Genomic DNA, 19,536 nt, shown 5'->3' with positions numbered 1-19,536 from the left:
GAGCCTCAATGACAATAGTGGACATAGAACTGGGTCCCATGAGACAGCTTGAGAAAGTGAATTTAGTGTTTAGAAAACTGCAGTCAAAAATAACAATTTGATATCAGTAAAGTAACCAGGGATTTATTGGATTGCCATTAAGGGAAGGAAGTGCTCCATGTACCTGGAGTGCAACTCCAGCTCCCCCACACTGTGGAGGGCCATTAAACATTCTGAAGTTGCCCACCAAATTTGTGTTTACTGAGAAGTTTAAAGAGCAAAATCTACACCCCACAAAAAATGCATTTGTTCCCCTGGGATTCAATGGCATGGGCAGAACTGGAATTGTTACTGTGTGTCCTGCGTCTCAGCCTTGACCGCTTCTCCCCATCTGCTTTGCAGTTAGCAGGTTTCCTGGGAGTCCTTTGGTGCCTGAGTCTACTCGCCTGTCTTTTTAGTGCTTACATCCACACTCCAATGCCAGTCAATCCCCTGGTCCTGTATGGATTTATGGTGCTACTTCTCGTCAACCCAACTAAAACCTTCTATTACAAGTCTCGTATCTGGTTATTAAAAGTCACGGTAAGTAACCCAGCAGAGATGGCTGAACTAGAAAAGACGTTCATTTACATATTGCCTGTAATGGCCTCAGATCAACCCAATGCTCTCTCCAGTCAAGTAAATGCATGTGAATGTTGTCATGTTGATTGGAAAGCTTCCACTCTCCAGATATGATTTCCCCAGCTCAATCCCACTCACATAAATTTGTGATGCTGACTCGCCTTTCTCCCTGATAACCTGATCTTGGAGCAATAATGAACAGCTTTAGGCCTGCAAGATCATTCTGATTGTTTTCTTTGATGCCATTGTTTCCAGAACAAGCCATCTTGGATCTGATAAAACGTTAAGACAAATTTACTAAATTATTTCTGATTAAAAGCTCCATTAGGAAGTAGCAATCACAACGTGGAAGAATTTCACATTCTTGCCAGTGAGAAATATTGGTCTGAAATAATTGTATTAAATTTAAATAAAAGGCAATGAAACATAAATAAAATTGGGACAAATTCAGAGGAAGATTAAAAAAATAAAGGGGAAAATAAATTTGAAGGGAAAATTAGCAAGAAGTACAAAAACTGACAAGAAATTTTCGAGTACTGCCAACAATTCTGGCTCCGTCCCCCCCACTTAGGGGAAGATATTAAATAATTGGAATTAAATTTTAGAAATGCTGGGATCGAGTGCAACACACAAAAAAGTGCTGGAGAAACTCAGCAGATCACATTGCTTCCCTAGAAAGTAAAACGTAATCAAATTGTATGTTTTTCCAGATTCCAGACAAAGGGTTCAGGCCAAAATGTTGGCTACTTTTTAACTTTCTATGGATGCTGCATGACCTGCTGAGTTTCTGTAGCACTTTGTGTATTAGATTATTGGAAGCTGATCCAAGAAAGTTCACTGTGTACAGTGGGATTGCCCCACAATGAATCAGCAAAGAGGTTGGAGATTAACCTGTAGGAGGGGATAGAAGGAGGAGAAGCAATCTTACTGAATCAGAAGGTTCTTAGCAGGCTAGAATGTTTTCTCTGATCAGATCCTTCAGATCCAGAGGTCATGGTCTCAGAATAAGGGGGTTAAGATTTAGATTTAAGATTTAGACGACAAAGAATTTCTTCTCACACAGTTGTAGGTCTTTGAATGTGGATGGTTGGGGGAGATGGGTTAACAAGCATATTTAATGTAGAGGTAGGTTTACTTGCCAGTAACGGAGTTGTAGGATACAGGGAAAGGGCAGGAAAATGGATCAGCTGTGATACCACTTAATGGCAGAGTAGGCTGAAGAGATCAAACTGTCCCACCTCTTATGGTCCTCCCATCATGGAGAGTTCAGAGGACGGAGCCATTGAATAAGTGGATGCCTATTTAAGACAAAGAGGAGGAAGATTTTCTTCTTGCAAGTTGCAAATTTCTTGTCTCAGAATGATGAGGAAGCCAAATCGTTGAATATTTTATATAGATAGATTGATAGGCAGTGATAGATTTTCTTGTCAGTAGGGAAAGGGGAACCAAGGATTGCATGGAGAGATGTGAAAATGGAATGGAAGTAACTCGACTGAGCCGTGACATTTTGAATGATGGACCAAATGCAAATGGGCCAATCCTCTTCCTAATGCTCTGCTCCATGAGCAGTGGCCCAGGGCCCACCAGTTTATGTACTCTAAGCAGCTGGTACAATGTTGGGAAGTGCTCTTCTCACCAGGAATGATTAGACATTATCAATGGAAATACCTCACCCCTCCACTACTCTCATCAGGTAAAGGGCTCTGGGTTGTAAAGCATGAGAGTACTGGACCCTAGCAATTGGACACACAGCTCAGACATTAACCATTGTCTTCATTTTGTGCCAACAGTTGCGGGTGTTAACAGCACCCTTCCACAAAGTCGGCTTTGCTGATTTCTGGCTGGCCGATCAACTCAACAGCATGGGACCAGTTCTGCTTGACCTCTGGTCCTTGATCTGCTTCTACGGATTTGATGTGAACTGGGAGAATAACCAGGGTCTCCTGAGCCCCCCTGCAGGTGAGGAAACACAGCCCCTCAGCAACACTACACACCATGGCAGCACATTGCTGTGAAAGCAGTGAAGTGTACATTGGTAGAAATACATGGAGCTTTCATAGTTTGTTCTCTGGAGCCTGACAGCCATCATTATTATTTCCCCAACTCCTCAAACTATCATTGTCCTTGATTTTAAAGTTCTTCCTTCATGATGCAAGTTAGATCCAGGATAGGGTGAAATGAAAAGGAATCTGGGAGACAAATCTTGTCCTTAGAAATCACAAAGTGAGATCCCTGACCCCCTGCTACAGCAATTCCTGATGTCAGTGAGCATTGTAGTCATAAAGTTGATCGAAGGCAGGGCTTAGGGTCTGAAGGCAGGAGAACAGTTCCATCAAGGGTACTGCTGCTCCTGCTGCCCAGAGGAATCACGCACATTTCACTGCATTTTGAAATGAAGTCTTCTAGTTGGATATTTGCCTTAATAATGTAGCCTTGTGTTAATGTAACTAGTCCAGTTAAGCCTCAATTCAAGTTTAACATCTGACTGTACATATACAACCAGATGAAACATTTCTACAGACCACATGGCACATACATGCACACACTATACACAGCACAAATGAATTACATAGTACTTACATGATACAGATTCAGATACAATTTTAAATATAAATAAATACAAAATTTGTGGGTTTTAAAAAAATTTATGGAATATCGTCAATTGATCTTACAACTGAAGGGAAGAAACTGTTCTCCAGTCTGGCCGTCCTGATTTAGATGCTCCTGTACCTCTTCGATGGGAGTGGGTCAAAGATACTGCATCCTGGATTGAAAGGGTCCTCAATTATTCTTTGAGCCCTATCCAGAATGCCAGTGATGGATTCCATCCGGCTAGTGTGGCTGAAGGTCAGCATGAAAGGAGCTTGGCTTTTATCTTTGTAAATTGTACACCTAGTCTGGGGAAAACATTTCCAAAGACCAATGTGCTATTGAGGTCTGCTTCAAACTCAAGGGAAAATGTGTGGGGGGGGGGGGGGGAACCAAATCCAGAACACTGGTTATATTCAGAATTAATATTTCTGTCAATGAACTGCAACCAGAATTTTAAAGAATAATTAGACCTATTAACATTTATTATAAGCATCATTTAGGAGTCATTTAAATTTTATCCCATCATATCATTTCTTCTCTCTGGCACAGATAAATTCATAACCAGTGGAAACTCTTATGGAATGACATGCTTTATCCAGTGTCTTCCACCCTGGATCCGATTCACTCAGTGCCTCCGTCGATACAGGGACAGCAGAAATGCATTTCCACACCTGGCAAATGCTGGAAAATACTCCACAGTTTTCATCATGGTGACCTTTGCAGCTTTGTATTCAACCGAGAAAGGCAAGGGAACTCCATCTGTTATACCAATAAGATTGTATTGTGGTAGGATTCCAATAATCTAGTGTCTCGCTGCCTGGATCACGAAATGGATGACCTCATTCATCTGGAATGCGAGGCAGGGGTCCAGATTGCGAATAGTGTCTGGATTGCAACTGGAGCCAGAGATGGGATCTGGAACACCAGAGTCCAGGATCAAGGCTAGGCTTTGGGCCAGAGGGCTGGTAATATTTCCTACTCTGCTGACACTCAGCAGATTCAGTGAGAAGTTTATACTACTGTGTAAAATGCTAAAGAGAAAGGGATGTACAAGAATGCTTGTGTATTAGAAGTAATGCATAATCATTCAGAAACTGGGGTAATTTGGCATGAGCCACATCCCAAACATGCAGGGTTACTGCAGTTTGACTGACTCCAAGGTTTCACTCCATTTTGAATCAATGAAACTGATCCAAATACAGATATATTTTACTTCCAGTTGGAGGGCGCTAGTATGAGATGACACAGCCTGGTTTGGATCTGTTGTTTACTATGAGCACTGGCTCTCATATGCTCAAGAAATAGGAGCAGAAGTAGACCATCCAGCCAGGCAAGCCTGCTCCACTGTTCAACAAGATCATGGCTGATCTGGCCATGCACTCAGCTTCACTTAACCCACCTGTTCCCCATAATCCTCAATTCCTCTGTTATTCAAAAATCAGCCTCCACTGCTTCTTTGGGCAGAGAATTCCAGAGATTCACAGCTTTCTGAAAGAAGCAGTTCCTCCCTATCCATGTCCCCAAAATTTGAGACAATGCATCATAGCTTGAATTTTACCTGCTGTGAGTATCAACCTAGCTGCTATTATCTCATCTATTCCTTTGACAATATTACATGTCCCTTTAAGATTTCCCCTTCATCCTTCTAAATTTCAATGAGTTCATCCTAGGCTACTCAAACTGACTCCTTCGTTCCCAGAACCAACTTGGTAAACCTCCTCAACACACCTCCAAAGCCAGGACATCAGCATACTCTCTGTCCATTTCTCCCTCCCCATGCTGGGTCACCAGTGACGACCGTGCTTTTGGCCGAGATGTACCTCAGAACCAGGACAAGAATGTTTGCTTTTGTGTCATGGAAGACTTGAAAGTGTGGCTACTTTATCAAAGGAGAACACCCAAATAATTTGTTGTGCTTTCCTTCTATTCCCATGGTTACAAGGCACGTCACAACCCCAACCTACAATCCCCTGCAAGTTTTGTTCATTTACTTTGTTCTGGTGTGAAGCCAAGTGGATTATAACGCACACCTTCCTATCACCCGGTCTCTCTCAGAACGCTCCCAGTTGACAATTGGCGTGAAGGTTTACTTTTACCTGTGGGCTGTGACGACCTGCGTCAGCACCATTTTCACCATCGGCTGGGATCTGAAGATGGACTGGGGACTGTTAGACAAGAAGACAAAGGAGAATAAGTTTCTCAGAGAAGAGACTGTGTACCAGTACAAGGTAAGTGAACCTAGGTCTGCCTCTCTGCAAGGCAGCAACTTCACTAACTGCAGCACTGCACTATGCTTAACCACGGACAGAAAAAGTTGCTGAATTATGGAACAGATGAAACTTCTCAAACTCCCAACAGGGAGCGCTGCTGCTTCACCTTTGCCTCCATTCCTCCAAAATACAACAGACTAACCATGTTTCTTGCTCGCAAATTGGAGAGTTTTTTCTATTTTAATTGCAATATTAGTGTCTCAGATCACGACACGGTAAAAATAAAAATGTTACATTTGCTATTCTTGCTGTCCAACCCACTTCAAGCAAAGTTTTAGTTCCCTGTGTGTGGAATACCATGGGCCATTGATCCCTGTTTAAAATTTATGATCAGAATTTAGTCATGAAATTTGTTTTGCAGCAGCCTCACAGAAATAAATAAATTACATTTCAGAATAAATAAATTGTGCAGGAAATAGAAATGAGGTGATGTCTGTGGTCCATTGTCCATTCAGAAATCTGATGGCAGAGGGGAAGAAGCTGTCTTTGTGTCACTGTCCTCATCTCCAGACCTCTTTCCTGATGGCGGCAGAGTGAAGAGGGCACGGCCTGGGGTGGGGGGGGGTGGCAGGATCCTTGAGGATAAGGGCTGCTTTCTTAAGACACCACGTCTTGTAGGTGTCCTGAATGGAGTAAAGAATGGTCGAGTTAACAACCCTCTGGAGATTTTTCCTACCCTGTGTATTGCCACCTCTGTACCAGTGATGAAACCAGTCAGAATGCATTGTGTTTGAAATTACTGGCAGACCTTCTCAGCCCCTGTCCATTTAAATTTAGACAAACAGCACATAAGAAGCCCATCTGGCCCATGAACCCGTGCTGCTCAAATACATAAATGAACCTTCAGCCACCCACAGCCCCGTACATTTTGGAGGGTGAGAGGAAACCCGAGCACCAGGAGGAAAGCCACGCAGATAAGGGGAGAATGTACAACTCCCGACAGCCAGCAGTTTATCCGAACCTGGGTCACTGGCACTGTAATAGCATTGGCCTAAACGAATGCATCAGATATAACAGAAGTTTTATAAATAATTGAAAATTATAAAAGTGAATGGACTTAAATGAGGAGATTTAAATGAACTAAAACTATCCTCTTCACCAGTGACCATTTCACTTGATTGGTATGGGGTTCAGCAAGATTACTGGGAAACTGCTCCCAGTTAGATTCCAGGAGAAGTCCCTCATCAGGTACAGATGGAATGACCTTCCAGTAATGTTAGGGGTGGTCCTCAGAAGAAATGTGGATTGTCCAGCTCACCGTAAAGTAGAAGTGCTGCACACCTACTGGTGTCACTGTATTCAAGGGGAAACTCAATGAACAGCTGATGGGGAAAACATTGGAAGGCTGTGTGCCAAGGTGAAGCTGAAAAGTGGCAGAGGTTTGAGTGGAGCATAAACCAGCAAGGTTCTGTTGGGTCAAATGTTTCAGGGTACCTCGAGGTTCAAAATTCATATTTATTGACCAGAATACATACTTGACATTACATACGATCGCCAGCCAGGCAGAATTTTTAATTACAGGTAACTGTAAAGGTATGACTGTGCAAATGCAGATGTATAAACCTAAATAGAGCAAAAGTCCTGAAAAGAGTTTTTGAATGAATCAATTGTTGAGGAGTCTGATGGGGGAGGGGTAGCAGCTGTTCCTGAACCTGGTGGTACAAGTCTTGTGGCACCTCGACCTCTTTCCTGATGATGGGTGGTGAGGACCCTTGATGATTGCTGCTGCTCTCTAACAGCAGCGTTCCACGCAGATATCATCAATGGTGGAGAGTTTTGCCTGTGATGTACTGGGCTGATTCCACGACTTTTTTTGCTCTGAGCCATTGGTGGCCCCACACCAGGCTGTGATGCAGCCAGTCAGCAGACTTTCCGCTTTCCCTCTGCAGGTTGCACTTTGCAGTCTGTCGTTTCCTCTGAAAGCTGATTCTAACCTGGACTCCTTCTGCTTTATTAGACTTACTACTACTGTGCCATTCTTCAGGATGTGGTTCTTCGTGTTGCATGGGCTCTCAACATCCTGTTCACTCAGAGCAAGCAATCGGAGGTGGCTGAAATAATTACAACCGCACTGGCTCCACTGGAGGTCTTCAGGTAAGAGGCAACAATTCACCAAGTTCAAGAAAAGTGGAGCGGCTGCTGAAGGAATAACTGTGTCATCTTCATTCTGACCTTGAATGGTACCACTGCAGGGAGCTAGTGTCCTGACATTACAATGAAAGCTACTCTGGGCTGGTACCAAGGCCAAACCATTTTATTTTTAAAAAAAGCTTTATCAAAGGCCTTTCCTCTTCTAACCGATGTCACTCGAGTGTTCGTGAACGCTTCTACAACTCAGGAGAGTAGAAATGTTGACTGACAGTTACATTCATAAATCCTCACATATTGGGCAGCTTAAGCCACAAGACTCTGGCGCAGATAAAGTTGGCAGTAATATTTGTTCCACAGATGTATCAGACAGTGCAGGTTAAACTCCCTTCCCTTGACATCAAGTAGCATCTGTATTACAGAATCTCCCATCACCGGCATGCTGGGCATCACCATTGACCAAGCATTTTACAGTCAGAGGCTACATATTCTGTGGGCGATGACTAAGTACCCAACTCTTGAAAGCCTTCTCATCATCGACAAGGCATGGCAAGAATGTGACAGGTTTCCAGGAAAACTATTTGACTGGTTGTATTCAACTCCAACACTCAAATGTCAACACAAACCAGGCCCTGGATGGACACCTCACTCCACCACTGGGTCACCTGCAGTACACACCATCTCCAAGTTACTCTGAAATTGGAGGATTTTGTGGCAAGTTTCACTTTTCAAGGCTATAGCAGCAGGTTACGGTAACATCGGCCACGCCAAATGCATGAATGAGTGCGGGCTGCCCCTTATGTAAAGTATGCCTGAACTTCGTTGGTGTTTAATCTCCGTACCTGATGCAACAGAGAAAGAGATCAGACCTACAGATCAACTTGAAAAACGAAGTATGCTTCTGGTCACTGCGTTCTGCCAATGAGTTGCAGATGAACTGGCTGTACCGAGAATCAAGTTAGGGAGTGTTGTGGATCTATTTGAATATTATAAAAAAGTCCTGGCAAACTGAAACAGAACTTGTGTCAAATTTCTCCCAATTAAAGTTGGGTTGAGTTTCAAATAAATTACAGTGAGGGAATGATTGTAAGTTAGGACAAGCCGATCCCAACAATTTATAGCAGCATTCTTCAGGGGCTAAGAAGACTGCCAATCTCCATATTGACAAATGGTTCCCCGACAGGGAAGGGCTGAGGTGGGATGGGGTGAGAGGAGATTTAATTTAAAGTGTAAACATTTATTTTAGAACACTCACTGCAAGAGGATTTTTTTTTTTTGCTGTATTTAAGCTTAACACACTGAGTTTTTATTTGCATGGTTTTCCCTTCAGACGATTTGTCTGGAATTTCTTCCGGCTGGAAAATGAACATTTGAATAACTGTGGCCAGTTCCGAGCAGTCCGAGATATTTCCATCGTGCCCTTGACTAAGGACAACCAGGCAACTCTGCTACTGCTGATGGATCAGCACGAAGGTGTCAGAAATCGTGGAAAAGTCAAAACTACCAAGAGGAAAAGCAACTTCTCCTTTAAAAGATCAAGGTCAGTTGAACTACTGTGACTTCCTTTCACAATCACATTAAACTTCCAAGGCTGAACACAATTGAATCAAACTTTTCCACAGCCACAAAAGAAAACTTGAGAAGCGAGAGACAGTGGAGCTTATATATAGATTTTGAGTCAGGGACCCAGAAGGTTAAAGGCAATATGACAAACAACGCATCATTGAACGGGTAACAGAACTGGACAATAGTCATAACATTTAAATTTAGACATACAGCACGGTAACAGGCCATTTCGGCCCACGAGTCCGTGCCGCCCAATTTATACGTAATAAATCACCCCCCCCAGTTCATTTGGAATGGTGGGAGGAAGCTGGAGCTCTCAGGGAACACCCATGTAGACACGGGGAGAATGTACAGACTCCTTACAGACAGCAGGGGAATTCAAATCCTGGTCCTGATCGCTGGAGCTGGAAAGGCATTGTGCTAACCACTACGTCAACCGTGCCACAACCCTCATCTTGGAGCGAAGTAATGTTGCTGCAACAGAAGTCTCTTCCTTTCTCCCAGGTCACAAATCTCAGTGCTCCAATTCCAAAATTCCTCAAATGTTCCATGCATTCGCTCTCTTCTGAGCTCATCTGTCCACTGCTGCCCCCCTGATGATTAGTGACAGTTCTGACCCAGCACTCTCTGATCTGCACCACTTGCCCTCATGGGTTTTGGTTCCCCCCTCCTCTGTGACCATCTCATTGAACTTTGAGCCTGACAAGATGCGAGCTCTTCTTCTGCCACTTGTACCCCCTTCAATGACCAGGAGTCTTTGCCCCAAACCTGCACCCTTTCTCTTCCCTTCAAATTTCTCCACCCTTCTGAAACATTTCCTCTGATCTTCTACCCCACCTCAAGACAATGACCAAACGCTGCCACCTTAATCTACCCTTTTCTGAATTTGCAGTGCTATTCACTAATGGGACTAAAGCCCAGTACTTTCAAAGGCACCTGGCAAACAGTTGAGAAGCACAGGCTGTGGGAGGCTCTCCATCCTCCCTTACTCTGCAACTTAAGGCCAGTTTCCTCCCAGCTCAACTCATCATCCTCGGGAGAAGTGATGGGGAAGAGATGGTCCACAAATTGGAGGAACACCACCTCATATTCTGACTGGGCCCCTTCCAACCGGATGGTATTAATAGCAAATTCTCTGTTTTTCATTAAACCCTCTCCCCTCCAGCTCTGTCTATCTCCCTCTTCCCAGCCTCCCCAGACAAAATAAATTCTCCCCTCTCCCCTTATCATATCCTTTTGACACCTTTTGTTGCTCTGGACTCCTTCCCCAGTCAGCACTGTCTCGATTCTGAGATTTCCTCTTATTTTCCCCTCATTCCTTGAAGAAGGGCTCAGGCCTGAAACATCAGCAATACACTGAAAGACTGGCTGAGTTCTTCCAGCATTTCAGTGTTTCACACATTTCCAGACCCTGGTTGTGAGAGCCAAATGTGGTCAGCAGGTGGCACAACTGTCCTTCAGGACATCTGTAAAATGGCACCACCTGCTGTCAGCATATGGGTCCTGCCAACCTCGGCCTTTTTAAAGGAGCACATTGTGGAACATGCAACTAACTTGTGGGTTCATTTTGCTCATGGCACAAAGTTATCTGGCCCACCTCTGTACCAGTAATCTGCCTGTTAATTCCACCACACCCATTATTACTTGTATCTGACCATGACATTCATGAACTATAATTCATTACACTGGCTTGAAGTTTAATCCTAATCCACAAGCTACAATGAAGTTTTGCTATATCCCCAGGAAAAACAAGGCACTAAAACTCAAAAGCCTGATCATTTGACAACAATCAAAAAAATTAAACAAACTAAATGTAAAAATAAAATTTTAAATTACATAAAGACAACAATAATTTTGTTAATTCACAGTGAGAAATGCATCTCTGGTGCAGTTAGAGTTTACCATTCCCCTTTATGGGGTGTAGTCTTCAAAAGTGAGTGGCCATCACTGCCAAGAAGTTGTCAACTATTGTGCTGGAGGATACACACACGTATCCAACAGGCCTCATCCTGTGGAGCATCCACTGAAACACACAAGATTCATTTGGCTCTTCAGTTTCATTCATTTTCATTTCATTTCCCAGTCCGCTGTGAATTACAGTGACTAGTTAACCAATTAGGATGCCTCGGGTGTAAGAAAACCCAAGCACTTGACAGATCCATGTAGTCATGGGGAGAACATGTAAACTCCACACAGCCAACACCTGGGGTCAGCATCAAACCAGACCTGTACAACTGTATGGCAGTAGAACCCTGGATTTAGCAATATTAACCCAAGATCACTTCCTCCATCTTGACACATTTCTACCCTTCTGCTCAAAGACCATCCTAATGCATCAAAGGTGAGCTCAAACACTGAGTAATACATAATTTCCTGTTGGTAGCTCTGTCCATCGTGGAATGCTGCTACTATACTGATATTATGAACAGGCCATTTGATTTGCTATTAATCAGTGATAACATTCACACATGCTTTAGATTTGCCATTTCTTTTCTATGAACTGTTTTATAGTTGCTCAGATCTTCACTAATTTTTTTTAATAAGAGCCAGTAAGTGTAATGTATTTCACTGAATCATTTCAAGGCAAGAGGCATTTCATTTGTTATTCAGCCTCAGCATGTACTTTTGCAAGTATTTATTTTTTGTTTCTTTTGGTGCTGCGCTCCAGATGGTGACACACCAACTTTGTGAACAGGCCCAGTGTGTGTCATGAAAATACTCCAATTCTGCTCTTAGGCAGTAGATACTGAATTTTAACCCGCAGCAATGAAGCAACATTGATAGATGTCAGCATTAATGTTCGCGAACATAGTTTATGCAGGCTACATTACTCATGTAAAGCACTGAGAGAATCTGCAGGTTAATGTACTCAGATAGACAAGGCTGAAGATCTCGTCACAGTCACTATACTTGAAAGAAATTCAAAGCACATGCAGTTCTGTACTTTTTTCCTCGAAATGCGGGCAACATTGTCAAATGCAAGACTTTGTTTAAAACAAGTGCATTACCTTTTCACTAACTGTTGTGTCTATTCTTCAGAGTCAAAAGCTGGGAAACAAAAGTACACATTGAGGAGACGGAGTGATGTGACACTGCTGTGAACAACGTTTCTTTGAAGTACTGAGCAAAGGCATGGAGCTGATTTGAATGCTCCAAAACTTAACTGGGTGAACTGAACTGTTCATTGAAGTAAAAAAAAACTGAAAATACTTTTGTAAAAAAAAAATGCACATAAAAATAGCAGGATCCCTTTTCAAATAATTCTGCACGGGCAGAGGACATTCTTCCGATGTTGGTCTGCAGGTGAAAATCTGCTCTCACACTCTCAGTTCAGAGAAGGTCTAGTTCCAATCTACCAACCCCTATCTGGTTAATTCCCCAATTGTTTCGCTCTTCTGGTCTCCACTTGAGCCCCTTTGATTTTCCTTTCCATTTTCCACCCTCCGCTTTTTAATGACACAAATATAATCAGGACCTTCTATGTGGGCATGAATTTTTGCCCAATTATAACATTAATGTAACCTCAGTTGCAGTTTTTGTAAGCCACTTATATAGACAGTCACACCAAAGGGTCCAAGACCCAAAGAGCTAACTGGACTTCACAACAATGTTAAATAGCTCAGTTTAGATAGAATATTTAAAAAATATAGCCAGAGATAGTCAATGTTAGAAACTTGTGCGTGCACACATACATCAAAAGCAGATGAACAGTTCAGACTTTTTACAGCCTTTGCAGGAAGACAAGAATCTAAGACATGCAGAAAGAAAATAACAAGCATCGAATGTTTACAATAGCATTGTGCATGTTTGAATTAACAGATTCTGCTGCAGTATGGTTCATATTCAAGGAAAAACTGGTGAAATGTCAGCTCAAGATCAATGTTGTAATATGTGAATATTCAAAAGGTGGTTTGATCTTTGTCTCATTTACAGTTCAATATCTTGAATAAAGAGGAGTATTTTTGAGCAAGCTTCTGCCCAGTAGTGTTAGCATTGTGTGGGCAGTAAGAAAGTGACTCGTTATGTTTTAATAGGGAAGTGTCTATGAGTACTGTGATATTACATAGAATCAGTTGCTTTAATATATTTGTAATAGGCAGTTTGTCAAACCAGATCAGCCTGCTCTACTTTTGAACTGGGCTTCCATTCCAATACGAGGAATGAATCAGTAGTAACTCCAAGTCCAGGAATGAGGGGCACTGGGATGGTGGGCATTCAGTAGTGTCTGCATTCTTTATAGTCAAAAGGTGAGAAATGAAAGTACACATCGAGGAGTTGTACAAATCCTGACAGATCAATATTACATTGGCTACAACACTGCCCAGTTTGAGAATGAATTCATGACTGCCGAAAACAAATGAAGACAAAATCTACGGAGGCAGTAGAATATGTAAATATTTTGTGTGTATATAATCAAAATATTTTTGAAGTTTAATCGTGTACATAACCTTCTGTGACAGTGGCATTTTATAATAGATGACAAGGGAGAATTATCCAGTTGGTTTCTCATCCTGTACATAAAGCTTTCTCGTGACTGCTTGGGATAACATTAAATTTCTTAAAAATAAGTGTGTGAGACTTTGATTATTCTGTGTAGAAGATGGCTACACTACATGCTGGTGTGACCATTTACAGGATTTTACTTGGGGGCCATCTTACAGAAGGATGTGTTAGGCATTGTCCAAATTAGTCAGCTCACCAAGGCATTGATGGAGCCAAGAGCTGATTACAGGGCACAATATCAGTAAATGGACCCCTGGCACCAACAATCCTCCGGAGGGATGAGCTATACAAAATTATGAGCGGTGTGGAAGAAGTTTTGAGAAACTATTTGAATTAGCTGAGGTGCCTATAACTGGAGGGCGCAGCATTTAGGAAAGGGGAAGGAGATTTGAGGAAGTTTTTTTCACCCAGAGACTAATTAAAATCTGGAATGCATTGGCTGATGAAGAGATTGTGGAGGTACGTACTCAACGTTTATGTGAGACAGAGATAAGGACATGAAACACATTGATATAGAAGGATTAGGGCCAAGATCCTGATTAAATTAGGAAGGTACTTCATAGTTGGCATGGTCACTGGCGACTGAGGGGCCTGTGTTCATGGTGTTTCACTATAACTCACTCTCTTTGGGAAATGAGTCAAGTGATTGATGTAAAAGATTAAGGATGAGTTGTCACAAATATAACATTGAATGAAGGACTGATGTAGCAGAAGGAGAGAAAAAAATCAGCAGTACTTTACACAGGATGCTCCTTTTCAAGATCTCACTCAGTTCTGGACCAATTGCTTAAATTATTGTCTTTTTCCCAAGATGATTCAAACCTCATTCTCGAGCATTGAGCACCAACCAGACCCATTTGCTATATTACTAAACAAGCTCATCAACCAATGTTATGGAGGTCTGCTGAGAAGGTTAGCAGCTTCAATTCCAACATACAGCAATGTCAGTATGGCAGTATGAGCAACATTATTACAGCACCAATGACCTGAGTTTGAACCCAGCGCTGTCTGTAAGGAGTTTGTCCATTCTCCCGGAGTCTGCGTTGGCTTTCCCCGGGACCTCCGGTTTCCTCTCACAGTTTATATATGGGGGGGGGGGGGGGGGTTCTATGTTAATTGGTGTTTGGGGAGCACAGGCTCGTGGGCCAGAAGGGCCGGTTACCGTGCTGGATGTCTAAATTTAAAAAAAATTGTACCCAAATTTCAAAATTATTTCACAGATTGAAAAATTCTTTTAAAGATCCTCAAGGGAAACTCATTGAAGAGTACAATAATTCCTGTAGCTTGACAGGATAAGTGTAGAAGGGTTTCCCATGGCAGAGGTGCCAAGAAGCAGGGTTTGCAGCTCCAAAATACAAGGTTGCCATTTAGGATCGAGTTCTTCACCCAGGAAGCAAGGAACCTTTGGGATTCCCTGCCCAAAAGGAGACCGAGGCTCAACAGTTCATTAACAAAAAAAAAATTGCCATTAACTTGTACAAAGGCTAAGCAGTTAGTGCAGAACTGACATGAGCTGAATGATAAACTATATTTGAATGACTAGGTAAAACAAGGGGCGAATTGGTCTATTCGTGCTTTTGCTTCTATTCTTAAGCAAGGAAAAGCACAGGGGAACTGCAAGCTTGTCCTTTCTCCTGGACATTCTAGGTAGCTTTCCTTGGCCTATTGATCAGATACACCCCAAATATTTTGGGCTTCAGGCCTCTCATGATTCAGTTTCCAAAGGTCATGATCAGCACCAAATTGAATGACCCGTGCAAGGTGAGTGAAGATGTCCTACAACAGTGCAATAGCATCGAACGAGAATGACAAAGCTACACACAACTCAGACGGAACCATAAAAACAGAGGCACCTTTTGGAAACAGCAAGAAATAAAGTCATTAGACCAAAAAGCAAATCTCAGACAGAGAAAGGGAATTAAAAAAAATTAGATGTCCACCTGAAATGAGGGCATTCACAGAAACAGAACATCTCATTCTCTACACACTAATCTTGTCAAGATCCAGCACTAAAATAACTGATAAAAATAGTTGTTGACAAACAGAATTGGTGAACATGATAATTAACTGCATGAGAAATAAAAGCATCTCTTCACAGGCCTTTAGAAGCACACCTCGTTCCAGCAACACATGGGATAATAGCTGTTATTTTCACCATTCTGTAGGCAAAACTCTCTTCTAGTCTGAAGGTTTTTTTTTGGAGGGGGGGAGAGAGAAGAAAGGTGAGGGAGGGGGTCTGGGGGGAAAGGGGTTCAAGACTTCAAAGGCTGACATGGCAGTACGATAACTATTCAGATGGGGTGAGATGTTGAACCCAGGCCTTTCAAGTGGACATGAAAAATGTTATGAGTAATATGGAAATAACAGCAGTTTTACCAAAATTGACCAATTTTCAACCATATAGCCATTTACGGAGCGGAAACAGGCCACGTTGTCCGCACCGGTTCACTGATTTTGTGCGCCCTCTTCAGGCAATGGTCCCGGTAGATCTGGTCAGAGCTTCCAGTTCTGCTCAGCTTGGCCCAGTCCCCAATTATTGCAGGGGAAGAAGGCACACAGAAATCGTTGAACAACTTATAACAGAAAAGCAGCACCATTGCTGTGTGGCTTTGGATAATTTCTATTTTTAATAATACAAGGTTAAAATGAAGTGATTATTTTTTAAAAATCACTTCAAAGATAAGGAATGAAACAACTCACTTTCCCATGTTTTGAAGGTGTAAGCTACACCCACAGCACTTGCAATCTCATCCAGAATTCTTTCCTTTAGAATCTGGCCAACAGATGACAGCAAGATTGCTTGACAGAAGAGTCATCTTAATTTGGCTGCTGAAACCTTGGCCAATATTTCCTCAAGCCAAGAAATAATGATTAAGTGTTGTACACAAAGAAAGGACAAAGCCTACCATCAGCAATGCAGTCACTTATCAACAAGCCATATTAGTAATTTGCATTCCACCCATGTCACTTTAGGTGCAAGACTATATCTTAATTCGGTGATATCAACTAAAGATCAGGAATTCAACATGTCCATCACCTCCAGAGTACCTTGGTTTGGAAAGATTATTTACTCACTGAATACTGCTGACACCATTTCAACTATTTTACTCTTGGGAATTTTACTTGCAAATTACATCTCAAACACTGCAGTACAATTTCAAATGGCTGATAAAATACTTGCAAATTCAAAGCTGAGGGGAAGATCTAAACATTCCACGAATACACACCTGACTAACTTAGTAAAGTTATAAATTTGGGACTCTATTTTAAAATCTTGCTATGATAAAACCGTCTTAGAAACAATCTTTAATTTCAAAGCGTTAAAACTGGGCTACTGTGAAAGATGATGGTAGAATGCAAAACAGACTTGGAACTAATTTTAAACACAAATTTGCATACCATTGTTCCCTTTGTGCTGTTACCTGAACTACTGCAACTTTAGATCGCAGAAATAACATCACTTGCAGCTCTTGTATTAGCAAGATTCATAAGATTTGCATAGCCAGCAAAACTGCAGTGATATGGATAGATCTTATGAAAGCAAAATACTGTAGATACTGAAAAATTGATTACAAATACAAACTGTGGAAATATTCAGCAAGTGAATAGAAGTTGGTGCGAAGATGACGGATGGCGTCATGAAATGTGAAAGTCACCATCTTAAATTTACAAAGATGATTAGACAGCATTGGATAATGAAACTAAGCAATGTCAACAATCTTCGTCAGAACTGCAAGTTACCAACAAGACAAATTTTAAAGTGTCGGGGGGGGGGGGGGGTTGGGGGTGGGGGAAGAGGAGAAGAAAGGAGTGGGGAAAACACAAAAGGAATTTGTAACAGGATGCAAAGAAATAGAGGCGAATGACAAACAGGTGAGAAAGAAAAGTGAAAAGGCAACGAAAAAAAGGCCAATCTGTAGAAGTCTGTAATGAACTACCGCCAACATGTCTCCTGCGAGACCAGAGGAACCAACATGCTCATCCAATGCTACACCACCATGAAGAACGTCTACCAAGTCAACCCACGATCGCACATCGGCAAGTCTAATTACCTGACTGGACTTCGACTCCCATCATGCAAGCAGAGATTGAACTACAGCACCAGTGAAGATGGCAAAAGAATGGTCAAGAGAAGCAGAGAAGTGCCTGCAGGATTGTTTTAAATTGGTGGACCACACCACATTCAAGGGCTCATCCTCAGACCTGAATAAATATGCAACATGCATTACCAACCTTGAGTTCTGCGTGGACAAGTGTGTACCCATGTGCACATACCAGGAGTTCCTCAACCAGAAGCCTTGAATGAATCAGAAGATTCGCAACCTGCTGAAGGCAAGATCAAGGCCGAGGATTCAGATCTCTACATGCCCAGCTACAACTTTCAGAAGGCTATCTCTGCGACAAAGAAGCAATTCCAGAGGAAGCTGGAGACATCGACAGACATAGCAGGTGTAGCAGAGTGCTATGTCCTACAAAGCAAAGGTGAACACCATAGATAGCTGTGATGCTTCATTACCCGATGATCTGAACACCAATGCCTACTGTTAGGTCTGCTTTGTTCATGAATGAGTGAGTCAGACACCAGACTGAGTCGAAATCAAGGTTCTTTGTTCTTTATTACCGGATTGTAACACTTGCAACTAACAGTGTTAGTTGGAGAAGGCGCATTCTGCCGTTATCAGCAAGTGGTGTTTTTTTTTATACCTCAGGATACGTACTTAGTAAATGATCATACCATGACATTGTCCAATGAATAAACTGTTGCTATCCTTCTCTGTTAGTCTGCTGCACATCATTCTTGTTAGTGCAAAGCTTATCTTGAGTGGACAAGGTCATATCTGCATTCTGTTACTCCTTAGTACTGGGTGACTCCTTCTCCGGTCCCATCTCATGATGTTTTTACCTTACACTACGTAGAGAAGGACAAGAGTGACTACGAGAATTTCTGCAAAGGCCGAGGACCCTTTGATAGCTTTGTGGCTGACATCAGAATATAATTCAAGGAGGCAAACCCTTGCAAGGCGAACAGGCCCTGACAGCGTACCTGGCAGGGTACTGAAAATCTATGCCAACCAACTAGCCGGAGTGTTCACAGACATTTTCAATCTCTCATTGCTACAATCAGTTTCCCACCTGCTTCAAAAGGACATCAATCATCCCAGAGCTCAAGAAGAGCAGGGAGATACCTCTATGACTATTGTTCACTAGTACTAACATCTCCCGTGATTAAATACTTTGAGAGGTTGGTCATGGCTAGAATTAATTGTAGGACTGGACTCACTACAACTTACCTACCATCACAATCGCTCCACAGCATACAGGAGAGAGATAGATCAGCTCTTTGAGTAGTGTCACACCAACAACCTTGCATTCAACATCAGCAAAGCCAAGATGATCGTGGACTTCAGGAAATGATATGTTGCACTGCATGCTTTTGTAAACTTGAAGTAGAGTTAAAACAGGAAATCACAAAAAGATCATATCTTTTAAAAAAAATGGAACGTGGTGAGAATATTTTAGGGAGATTTTTGTGATCACCAGTTTAAATTCCACAAAATACATCCAAAAGTCTTCAGGAAGCACGATCTTTGTTGTCCAGTGTAATCGGAGATTATTGAACTGTGTTGAAAATCAACCAAAGCTGCTGTTTGTGGTGGCTTATTCTCATTTTCATTCATTGTATAAGCGTGGGTTCGAGCTCATCTCTGGTGGCTTCTGAAGCTGAATTTTAACATAAAAATTCACAATAAATCCCTTAATTAATTAATATTGTGAAAATAGACACTTAACTCTGCGCTCTCCAAGAATTTTTTTTAGACCTTTAATCATTATTGTAAATTTAATCTGGTGATTTTCATATTTTATGATGCTGCTATTCATATTTCATTGTCACTCTTCCTCTCAAATAGCATGTTTA

The 19,536-nt window shown here is 42.0% G+C and overlaps 1 protein-coding gene across 1 annotated transcript in view; it reads left to right on the top strand.

Moving 5' to 3' along the window:
- Nucleotides 1-12,201, top strand: part of LOC138753293 (xenotropic and polytropic retrovirus receptor 1 homolog) — a 79,016-nt gene extending 66,815 nt beyond the window's left edge. Inside the window, exons 9-15 of the mRNA XM_069916165.1 lie at nucleotides 382-561; nucleotides 2,391-2,559; nucleotides 3,742-3,936; nucleotides 5,248-5,420; nucleotides 7,420-7,556; nucleotides 8,881-9,090; nucleotides 12,156-12,201. Coding sequence (XP_069772266.1) covers nucleotides 382-561; nucleotides 2,391-2,559; nucleotides 3,742-3,936; nucleotides 5,248-5,420; nucleotides 7,420-7,556; nucleotides 8,881-9,090; nucleotides 12,156-12,201 — 1,110 coding nt within the window. The remainder of the gene's footprint in view (nucleotides 1-381; nucleotides 562-2,390; nucleotides 2,560-3,741; nucleotides 3,937-5,247; nucleotides 5,421-7,419; nucleotides 7,557-8,880; nucleotides 9,091-12,155) is intronic.
- Nucleotides 12,202-19,536: the final 7,335 nt, after the last annotated feature.

This window comes from Narcine bancroftii, chromosome 1 (assembly GCF_036971445.1).
Source record: "Narcine bancroftii isolate sNarBan1 chromosome 1, sNarBan1.hap1, whole genome shotgun sequence".
Lineage (NCBI taxonomy): Eukaryota > Metazoa > Chordata > Chondrichthyes > Torpediniformes > Narcinidae > Narcine > Narcine bancroftii.
The sequence above is the reverse complement of the archived record's forward strand: the minus strand, read 5'-3'. Positions and strand labels throughout refer to the sequence as shown.